Raw genomic sequence first — 11,846 nt, 5'->3', positions numbered from 1 at the left:
CGGGAAATTCTTTTTTCGGATGAAAAAAAATTTACCGTAGAAGAGAGCTACAACAAACAAAATGATAAGGTGTACGCACACAGTAGTGAAGAAGCGAGCAACCGTATTCCGCGTGTCCAACGAGGTCATTTTCCATCTTCGCTCATGGTATGGTTGGGAGTTTCTTATTGGGGCTTAACAGAGGTACATTTTTGTGAGAAAGGTGTAAAAACGAATGCAGTTGTGTATCAAAATACAGTCCTGGCGAACCTTGTGGAACCTGTTTCTCATACCATGTTCAATAACAGGCACTGGGTATTCCAATAAGATTCGGCGCCAGCCCATAGAGCGAAGAGCACACAAGACTAGCTGGCGGCGCGTGAAATCGAGTTCATCCGGCACGAAGACTGGCCCTCCTCCAGTCCAGATTTGAATCCGTTAGATTACAAGATATGGCAACACTTGGAGGAAAAGGCGTGCTCAAAGCCTCATCCCAATTTGGAGTCACTCAAGACATCCTTGATTAAGGCAGCCGCCGATATTGACATGGACCTCGTTCGTGCTGCGATAGACGACTGGCCGCGCAGATTGAAGGCCTGTATTCAAATCACGGAGGTCATTTTGAAAAACTTTAGTGTCATAAGAATCTATGTTTTGTTAAGTTCATTTTGGTATATGAATGGTTACATAATGACAAAACTTGTTTCAATTATTTTACATTAAACATGTGACAGAATTTATGACCTGACTAGGTATAACTATACTTGAGACCTTTAGAACTATATCTTAAGGTGGGTGGCGCATTTAAGTTGTGGATGTCTATGGACTCCAGTAACCACTTAACAGGTGGGCTGCGAGCTCGTCCACCCATCTAAGCAATAAAAAAAAATCATAATCAAAAAGTCCTTCAGCTATTTGAAAAAGGTAAACTAAATTTAAGTTGAATTAAAAATATCGAATTGTTGATTTTAATACCGAATAAAGCGAACCTTTAATTACAAAGATAAATCCGAATGTTTAACAGTCGACGTCGCCCTAAGCACGTCATTACGGATCCTCCCGATTAACGGTGCCTTTAGGTACCACAAGCACCGGTCACCGTCCTCGCCGAACCCGTCACTTGCGACTAAGGGCTCGGCGAGCAAAATAATCCACAGACACAGTCCACTGAGTTTCTCGCCGGATCTTCCCAGCGTTTCCGATCCGATGGTAGATTTTGCAAAACACTTCTCTTGCTATTGCCAGTGTTAGCAACACCTCTGGTTTGAGCCCCGAGCTCACCTACACGCTAGGGTAACGCTGATATATAAGCCTCTCAAGACAATCAGCTTAGGTTTTTTTATTTTATTTTTATTGCTTAGGTGGGTGGACGAGCTCACAGCCCACCTGATATTAAGTGGTTACTGGAGCCCATAGACATCTACAACGTAAATGCGCCACCCACCTTGAGATATAAGTTCTAAGGTCTCAGTATAGTTACAACGGCTGCCCTACCCTTCAAACCGAAACGCATTACTGCTTCACGGCAGAAATAGGCGGGGCGGTGGTACCTACCCGTGCGGACTCACAAGAGGTCCTACCACCAGTAAAGATTTAGGTAGGAAATAAAAGAAAATAATATGCTAGATGTTACGTATTATTCTTCATAACATCACAATCATAACACAATAAAGATAACACGTCATTCCTGTATTTATTAGCAATCGTGTCGGCTTGCGTTCGATAATACCCACAGTCACTAACACAATGGCACGCACGGTAGTCGATTTAGCGAACGAAAGGAAAAAATGTGATTTTGACGTTGAGGAATTAACAAATTATATCGACGGTGACGCCATCTCGACGCGTAAAAGAAGACAGTTGGGTGAGTTATTTTGAGGTTATGTTAATACGAATAATAACTAAATAAAATAGATTTGATTATTTATACATATAAGTAAAATACAGTATCTTTTTTTTTTAATCGTTTCGTTGTGTTTTATTGTTTTAGGTATTTTATTGTTGTCCCATTTTTATCTTTACACGATTACAAAATTGGCGCGTAAATATGAAGTTACCTACTTTAAGTCATTATTTACATATCTTATAATACAAACAAAAACATCAGATTAAAAAATACTGAGTAAATGTAGAGAGATGTAACACTAGTCTATTGCATTGTTAACACTGCAACGAGTTTCTTTGGAAGAACTGGATCTGTTTTTAGATTCTATACTAGAGTAGGTATACTTGAATTTGCGACAATTGATAATTAACATAGTTATTGATAACTAGCTGTACTCGTCCGCTTCGCTGGGCATTTAAAATTAACATTATTATTACTCACCCCTACAATGATTCTCATCATTAACGCTCCCGCAACTGGTGTAGGGAGTCCAATACTCATATGAATATTAGCCTAGAATCAGATGCATGGTTCAGTAGTTATAACGGAACATCCGTAAAAACCACTGTTGATTTATATATATTGATAATGATAATGTATATTTGAAAAGAAAAACCTTTTCAAATTTGTAAATTATATTGAAATATATGTACCTACATGAATAATACATGAAACCATATGTGTGCCACTTTACTTCTGAATTCACACAAAGATACTGATAGGCACAAAACACTCGAATTAAAAAAAAAACTGACAAGCTAGCTAGCTAATAAGCTAAGATAGACTAGCTAATATTCACAAATAGCTTCCACCGAGTATTAAAAAATCTTTTAACTAGTCTGTAATCTGTAAACTAGTCTTTTTTTAGCTTCTAAATTTCTCCGAAATTCAACACCGTTTGAAACTTAAGCTTAAGTATATCACGGCCGTCTCAGAGTTTGAGAACATGTCTAGGATTACTTCACTAAATTTCTTTTATTATTTAAGGCGTTTGGGTCTAATGACGTATGTTTATTACAATTTAATAATAAAAATATAAACTAATATTAGATAGGTTAATTAATATATACGTAAATATTGAGAAATAATACCGTTGATTGAAAACAACTTGATGGTTTTTTATACGAAATAACATAAGATACTGTTTTAAGATTTCAAATCGATACTATCGTAAATTCTTTGATATGATTGTATGAATTCAATAATATGCAAATCTGTCAAAAATGCAAAACTCATCTCAAATAAAACACGTTGCTACTTCCTACCTACCTAATTGTTATCACGATTTTTTATTAGGATTTGATTAGTGGAGAATTCGTGTGGGGCAGACGGTTCTAAATCTATTTGCCAGATCAGTCTTCACTTTCAACTCAATTACCTAACTTGACAATAGAGGAGAAAAGAAAGGAATACAATTATATATTGTGTGTTCTTATCTGAGGGCATAAAGAGATAGTTAGGAATTTTTAAAGTCGCTATCTTATCACAAGCGATAATTTATTTATCAGCAGCCGCGTATTTTTACACTAAGTAATTAATGTGACGTGTTATTAGTACTTCTATTGTGGCAGATGAGCAATTATCAATTTGTTGCCAAATGTAAATAATGGTAGGTAATTGTCTGACCAATAACTGCCCACGCCTGATGTTGCTGGAATTTGGCGATCGGATGAGAACCTCAACATGGTTTGGACGTTGGCGTTGGCGCGTTCGTATTGCCTGCGTTGCCTGCGTGCGTTACCAAAAAAAAACAAAGCTAAAAGCCAACGTCACATGGTGTTCCTAGGCGGCTACCCATCCAAGTACTGACCTCGCCCTATGTTGCTTGACTTCGTTTTTTTTGTCCAAGAAGGTGAGAGCGAGCCTGATTGAGAGAGAGTGAGATAGAGCGAACGTCGCATGACGCACAGTGCGATGGAGCGAGAGAAAAAGGGAGATCGAGAATAAATACACGCTATCGGTTGATGTATTCGTTTAGTAAATAAATATTAAAACTTTAGATGGTAGTTCTGTCGCATAACACCTTGTACTACAGTAAATGCAAATCTTTATTTATTTTCATTATCATAGAACTATCGAGGCATTTCACTCCTCAATACAACCTATAAGATATTTGTCAACGTTCTCTTTGGCAAATTAAAACCTTTCGTGGAGTCTAGACTAGGAGAATATCAGTGTGGTTTCCGACCTAGCAGAGCAACCATCGATCAAATCTTCTCCCTACGACAGACCCTTGAGAAAACTCTTGAGCTTAATACTATCACCTTTTTATTGAGTTTAAGGCTGCCTACGACAACATACGCCGCGATTTCCCATGCTAGACTATGAACGAGATTGGCGTACCTCCTAAACTTACATGTTACTTACATTCTTACTTTTGTCTCAGAGACATGGGTACTTAGCAAAAAAAAGTTGACGCCTTCAGCTCTAACACTAGGAGCCGGCTTAGGGACTCCAGTAACCGTACTCGTCGAACTCGACAAAGAGTTCGACGTGCAAATTAACCCATGCATCAGCTCGCCGAGTTTCTCGCCGGATCTTCTCAGCGGTTCGCGATTCCGATCCGGTAATAGATTCATTCGCGAAGCAGCTGCTCTTGAGTTGTTAGGTATTCTTCGGAGGTGCTCGGGCAGCTGTTAGATAATCCCACCCCTTCTGGCTGAGCCTTTGCTCGACCACCTGTCCTGGTGAAACTGGAAAGGCCTCCGGGCCACAAGTAATCCTTCAATCATAAAAAAAAAATTCAGCAAAAAGGATGAGAACCGTCTACTTCTGTTCGAGCGTAAGATCCTAAGACGGATAGACGGATTCGGTGCTGTGCAGGAAAACGATATACGAAGGACGCGCTATAATTTTTTACTTTTATGATATTTACAAAGATCCTAATATCATAAAAACTATACAAAATTGACACGTACGATGGGCAAGACATGTAGTTCGAATGGAGGAGACCAGAATGCTAAACAACTAGTATATAGCAAACCAGAGGGCCGCAGAAGTCGTGGCAGGCCCAAACTCCGATGGTTAGATGGCGCACAGCAGGATTTCAAAGTTATTAGTGTCAAGAACTGGAAGGAGAAAGTCCTGAACGGAGCAGTCTGGAGAGACATACTGGACCAGGCTTTGGCCGACCCTGGGCCGTAAGGCTTAAGATGATGATGATGATTAGTATTTTATTAAACAATGAGTCGTCCTATACTATTAAGCAAGGAGTATTAAACGGTAGGCAGCGGCTTGGCTCTGCCCCTGGCATTGCTGAAGTCCATGGACGACGGTAACCACTCACCATCAGGTGGGCCGTATGCTCGTCTGCCTACAAGGGCAATAAATAAAAAAAGCAACACTCTGAAGCTTATTCTGAAGTAAGAAAATATATTTGTTATCTTTTTGTTAATTTACATATTTTTTTATGTTAATTCGTTTGAAGATTAGGAAATTTTAATATTTATAAATAACATGCCGCATTTTAATTTGGTACTCGTCGTTTGAATACTTCATATAATATTTTTGATAAAAGATAAAATAAAAATATTTCATAAATACACTTTATGAAATTTTAATTTAAAAAATAGAATTTCTATAATAATTAATTAATTTAAAATTATTTTGTATAAATTTTTATCAAGGTTAGGTGTTTTTACTATTTTCTAAAAATCACGAGGATTTTTAATTTAATATTCATCATCGGAGATCTATACTAATATTATAAAGAGGAAAGATTTGTTTGTTTCGAATAGGCTCCGAAACTACTGGACCGATTTGAAAAATTATTTTTCCATTAGAAGCCGACATTGTCCCTGATGAACATAGGCTACTTTTTTTAATTTTTTTTTAATTTTTTTTTTTGGTTTCATGTGTGTTTTAATGTTTCCGAAACGAAGCGAGGGCGGGTCGCTAGTTTTACTATAATTATAATTATAAATACAAAATTAGTTTGCCAAAGAAGTCTCACTTCTGACATGTGTACTTTATCCGTACGCATTTTTTTAAAATTATTACCGTACTGTAGGCAGCCGAGCCTACCTGATGGTAAGTAGTCAACGTCGCTCATGGACATCAGCAAGCCACTGCCTACTATTACAAGCATTACTTAAATAACACTCGAGAGAAATGAACCCGGGTCACCTAAAAAACCTATAAATCTCGTAAACTAAGAATATTAGCTTAATGAAATAAGTGACTTAAAAATTTTATTACTTTTTTTTATAAACCTAGCTTTCTTAATTTCCAAGATTTATAGATTTCTTTAGGTGAACCGCATTCATTGCTCTCGAGTATATTATGTAACACTTTTATTCTATTTTATATTAATGAAATTAAAGTAAAATGCTGTTATGTATCAATACTTAAGAAAGGAAGTTATAAAAAATATATTGAATAATGCAGCTTCGCCAAAGGTCGATAAAAGCATGACACCACCTTCGGTTGTATGTTAAGACTAGTTCAACATTACCGGAATGCTTTAAAATCATTATAAGAAAGCCGTCACTAAACTGGAAGCTAAAGTCCCTATGATATTCGAGCATTTTTTGGAGGATTTTTTACTGGTGGTAGGACCTCTTGTGAGTCCGCACGGGTAGGTGCCGTGAAGCAGTAATGCGTTTCGGTTTGATCGGTGGGGCAGCCGTTGTAACTATACTTGAGACCTTAGAACTTATATCTCAATGTGGGTGGCGCATTTACGTTGTAAATGTCTATAGGCTCCAGTAACCACTTAACACCTGGCTGTGGGCTGTGAGCTCGTTCACCCATCTAAGCAAGAAATAAAAATAAAAAATAAGCAAGAGTCTACTCCGTGAAACAGAAACGCATGATTGCTCAAAACCTCTAAGGCATTGCACTAGCAAACGATTTCGCGTATTTGTCCTCTGATCTGGTAGTTTGACAAGACCTAGTGGTGAATGACAACCAGTGTGAGGCCCGCATTGGTATATACCGACCATCATCCTGTCTATCTCAGTCAATGAGCCAGTCAGTCATTGAAATGCGATAAATTCGTTCGAACAATTAAGATGTTGGCGGATATTTTAAGCTGTGTAGCGGCATCTTCGATAATCGCTTCAGACCAACGCAACGTGAGACCCTGAACGGTCGAAGGACCAATTGAACGGTCGGTAGTTCTTTTGTCGTCTATTTTATGTACATATGAGAACGGTCAATTCGTCCTTCGTCGTCTGGTTCGTGTCCGTCTTTTAGGAAGTTACAAAAAGTACTGCCTGCCGCTAATTACGCCCTCGTTCCATTTCCCTCTTTATTTTTGGATTCTTGTCAAGTGTCTGTCTTAGTCTGTGTCTAGCACTGAAGTAAGGTCTATGGTGTCTAGTCGTTGTAGGTCTTATGTTCTGTCAAAGAGGTTGTACGCCACGACAGACCCACTCATCAATATCACAGAATAAAATATAAAAACTCTACTAGACGAGAGGCACCTGAAAATTTAGAGATCATGTAATTAATTGTAATAATAACGACTTCACTTCATTTTCATTCCAGAGAATAAAGTGCTAAGCGTGAAAGAGCTGTTCGACAATGTGCCCGAAGAGTATTTGAGTCACAAAGAGAAATACGAGAATGCGATAAGAAAATCAGTACTGCTGTACAAAGTACTGGAGGAAATCAAAGACCCAAATGAAACTGAGATGCAGAATGCTAGGTGATTGACCGATAATTATATGGTTCTCAAAGTTGTTTTGTTTGAAATTTTTTAATTATTGTTTGTGTAAATAATTTAATTGTTGTTTTTAAATAAATGTGTTTTTTGGAGTTTACTCCTTTAGAATCGATTTACATATATAGGCCCGGGGTATGAAAATTATGGGGACCAAAATCGTACTAGCATGTCACACGAAATGCGTTATGCGCCTAGCATGTCACACGAAATGCTTTATGCGCCTGATTGGCTCCTGATTGCGTGATGCGTGCGCGCGCCAATCAGGAGCCAACGCGCGGCCGCGTTATCGCAGGTGACGCCGGGCTGCTGCGCCGGCAGTCCGCCACAAAGCCTCGTACTGATCGCGCGTTTCTCTCATTATTGTATTTTCATATATTTGTTAGTCGTTTGTTTTGTGTCTCGTTAATTTGTTAATAATCTGTTGTGTATCGTGTTGTCGTAATATAGAACTATTTCTCGTATTGTTTCGTTTAATTTTTTATATCCAGTAAACTCCAGTCGTGCGTCGGAGCGGACACACACACTTTTTTTTCTAATATGTATTATAGTCAAAACGTTTAACGTAAAACAGCTTCTGTTGAAAGAACTACTTATAACACGCTTATTGTTGAGTGTAGAGGAATACGTTAGTAAAAAAACTTCATGTATCAAAAAAATCTTTTAAGGCTTTCTTAATTGTTAAAACACCAAGCTGCTCGTGAAATGTGTGCACAAGAATGTGGAAAGAATCGTGTGGCGTAGCAAAATATAATAACTGTTTGATATTCTTTTTTTATCTGATATTATTCAATTATGCTTAGCCGGTTGTACGCTATGACTACTATCTCCCAGAGTCGCACCAATATATGACCCTATATACAGGGCAGCACGAGCATATAAATAATCATCAAAAATCGTAAAATTTATTAGCGTGTTACGTGTAACATGAGCGATTATTGTTTTCTAATATATATATATATATATATTTTCCTACCTATGCGGATAGTCTCGAGAGGCTATATTGGTGTTGTCCTAGGGTGTGTAGGTGAGCTCACGGGGCTCAAACTGGAGGTGTTGCTAACACTGGCCCTAGCGAGAGCAGTGTTTCGCAGAATCTACCGTCGGATCGGAAATACGACCCACTGAGAAGATCCGGCGAGAAACTCAGTGGGCAATGTCTGAGGGTGTGTTCTAAGATGTGAAATAAGAGAAACCAGAATCCGTCGCGTTCTGCTAGAATGTTCATTGGGCTAATCATATCAATCATACTTCTGTTTCTTCTACAGTTACGTTCCGCCACAACGATTAGGTCCGAATTCAAAATAAATAAAAAATCTCTAATTATTTCAGAACATTTTTGCGGAGTCTGCTACCGTTTGCGATTTTCAAGGACAACTCTCCGTTCTCCCTCCATTACTCCATGTTCGTTCCTGCAATAATTGCGCAAGCCAATGATGAACAAAAGCAATACTGGCTTAAGAGGGCAATGAACACCGAAATAATAGGGACATATGCTCAGGTTTTAATCTTCAACATCTAAAGAGTTCATGGGACATATTGGAGGTATTTCTGTATGACTGAAGGAAGCTTTGGCACAATAATTAATAATATAGGTACAATTTTTTACTGGTAGTAGGCCGTTTTGTATGCTATGCGATATGGCTTAAAGAAAGGAGATTTAGAATTTTCTCTCAAGGTGGGTGGCGACATTTGCGTTGTTGATGTCTATGGGCTCCGGTAACCTCTTGACACCACGAGGGCCGTGAAGCTCTATGAATCGTCAAAGGCAAAAAAAAAACAAAATTGTGTTTCTTAATTATATCTTATTCTCTGCATTTTACCTATGACATGTTCTTCTTCAAACGAGGCTTGTGGAGAGTATTAAACGGTAGGCAGCGGCTTGGCTCTGCCCCTGGAATTGCTGAAGTTCATGGGCGACGGTAACCACTCACCATCCGGTGGGCCGTACGCTCGTCTGCCTACAAGGGTAATAAAAAAAAAAAACCTTAAGCTTATTCAAAGCCACTTGAAAATTGAATTGAATTTTGATGTTTCTTAATATCGCATGGCTAAATTAGAATTTCAATTAAATAATCCAGTGTTAATTGGTCTCTTTTTTTTTTAATATCATCACAAAAATGTTCACTTACATTAAAAATTGAATCGAAATTAAGTGAGCTCCTCCCACTTTCCATGTATATTAAAGTTTCTGAACATTTTAGCTTCCCCGAATCCTGATCACGCAGGAGCCAATCACCGTCGACGCCCTAGACACGTCCTTACGGATCCATCAGATCCAATAACCTTTGCGTTAGACGCCTTCAGCTCTAACACTAGGAGCAGGCTTAGGGACCCCGGTAACCGTACTCGTCGAATTCGACAAAGAGTTCGCCGTGCAACCTAACCCATGAATTAGCTCGCTGAGTTTCTCGCCGGATCTTCTCAGCGGGTCGCGATTCCGATCCGGTAGTAGATTCATTCGCGAAGCAGCTGCTCTTGAGCTGTTAGGTCTCCTTCGGAAGCGCTCGGATAGCTGTTAGCAAATCCCACCCCTCCTGGCTGAGCCTTTGCTCGCTCACCTGTCCTGGTGAAACTGGAAAGGCCTCCGGGACACCAGTAATCCTTCAATCATAAAAAAAAAAAACATTTTAGCTGTTACAAGCAATAATTAACGATGCGATTACATCGTATTTTACTCCAAATTTTATTAATATGTTTGTAATCGTTTGTTTGTTATTAACTGGTTTTTTATGTGTGTTATGTTGTTTAATTATTTTTCATATCGAGGGGTGAAAGTTTATTTGGCTTAAGCGATCTTTAAAATATAAAATTAGGAAAAAATACCATAATAAAAAACTTCTTCAGTTATTTGAATGGCGTAAACATCATCATCATTCATCATTCTTTCCTATTACCGTCTGCTGGGGTGTAGAGCTCGAATCAAATCCTTCCATTTACATTGGTAAATTATAAATTGTAGTTGATGCCAATACCAAATGCAAAGGACCTTTGTTTGCAAAGATAAATAAATGTCGCGTATTAACACGTTCGCTGCGGCAAGTAAAATCTTAAACCTTTGTCTGGTGCGGCGGCGGGCCAAATTGTGCCCCCAATGATTTTTCCGCCAGTGCGTGGTAGGTCTTTTTCGACACGTCAGCACAAGGTTAGATTAAATTGCTATAACTTTGCGAAAACATAATGTAGGTGAACAGTTTTTGGACTGTTGGAAAAACCTTGAACCCAACTTCTTTAGATTTGATTCGCCCCGGGATCTGCCGAACAGAAAATGAGAAATAAACCAGGGAAAGTGGCGGGTCGATATCGACCAGAACCGCACTAGAAAGTATTTTTAGTAGTGATGGGAAAGACAAAAATAAGGGGATATCGAAAATAAAACAGAATTAAAGTAAAGAAATAAAAATTGTTTATTTAATTATTTATTAATGGCTGTCTTTAAAACATTTCGCACAAAGATTTTGCTTGCACATTCTGCAGTATTGCAGTAAAGCGTCCGATGTATCTTGAGATGCAACGGTGTTCGAATCTCACCGGTAGGTACCAATTTTTCTAATGAAATACGTACTCAACAAATGCTCACGATTGACTTCCACGGTGAAGGAATAAAATCGTGTAATAAAAATGAAACCTGCAAAATTATAACTTGCGTAATCACTGGTGGTAGGATCTCTTGTGAGTCCGCACGGGTGGGTACCACCACCCTGCCTATTTCTGCTGTGAAACAGTAATGCGTTTCGATTTGAAGGGTGGGGCAGCCGTTGTAACTATAGTTGAGAACTTAGAACTATATCTCAAGGTGGGTGGCGCATTTACGTTTTGGATGTATATGGGCTCCGGTAACCACTTAACACCAGGTGGGCTTGTAAGCTCGTCCAATATCGTCCACCCATCTAAGCAATAAAAAAATAAAAAATCTGAATAAAAATAAGTGATATTAACTATAGGCTGATAACAAAGATGTTGGTGCAACCGCAAATCGCGAGGCCTTGTAGAATTGCTTGAACAATTCCAGACAGAACTGGGTCACGGTACGTTCATCCGAGGTCTGGAGACAACTGCAACATATGACGTCGAAACTGAGGAGTTCGTGCTACACAGTCCCACGCTAACAGCGTACAAATGGTGGCCCGGAAGTTGTAAGTTCTATCATTAAGTACGTAGGCTGGTCGTTCATACGTAAATTACGTAGTTTTTTTGCGGTAGGCAGCGGCTTGGCTCTGCCCCTGGCATTGCTGAAGTCCATGGGCGACGGTAACCACTCATCATCAGGTGGGCCGTATGCTCGTCTGCCTACAAGGGCAATAAAAAAAAAAGTTT

General features: G+C 38.9%; 1 protein-coding gene across 1 annotated transcript in view; it reads left to right on the top strand.

The window, feature by feature from the left end:
- The first annotated feature begins 1,667 nt into the window (after positions 1–1,667).
- LOC114244011 (acyl-coenzyme A oxidase 1) overlaps positions 1,668–11,846 on the top strand; it is a 32,585-nt gene continuing 22,406 nt past the window's right edge. Inside the window, exons 1-4 of the mRNA XM_089727528.1 lie at positions 1,668–1,843; positions 7,355–7,514; positions 8,862–9,030; positions 11,542–11,665. Of these exons, the coding sequence (XP_089583654.1) occupies positions 1,726–1,843; positions 7,355–7,514; positions 8,862–9,030; positions 11,542–11,665 (571 nt within the window). The 5' untranslated portion in view covers positions 1,668–1,725. The remainder of the gene's footprint in view (positions 1,844–7,354; positions 7,515–8,861; positions 9,031–11,541; positions 11,666–11,846) is intronic.

This window comes from Bombyx mandarina, chromosome 05 (genome assembly GCF_030267445.1).
Source record: "Bombyx mandarina strain Sakado chromosome 05, ASM3026744v2".
In the NCBI taxonomy this organism is placed as follows: Eukaryota; Metazoa; Arthropoda; class Insecta; order Lepidoptera; family Bombycidae; genus Bombyx; species Bombyx mandarina.
Note: the sequence above shows the minus strand (reverse complement) of the source record. Positions and strands in the feature narration are given on the sequence as shown.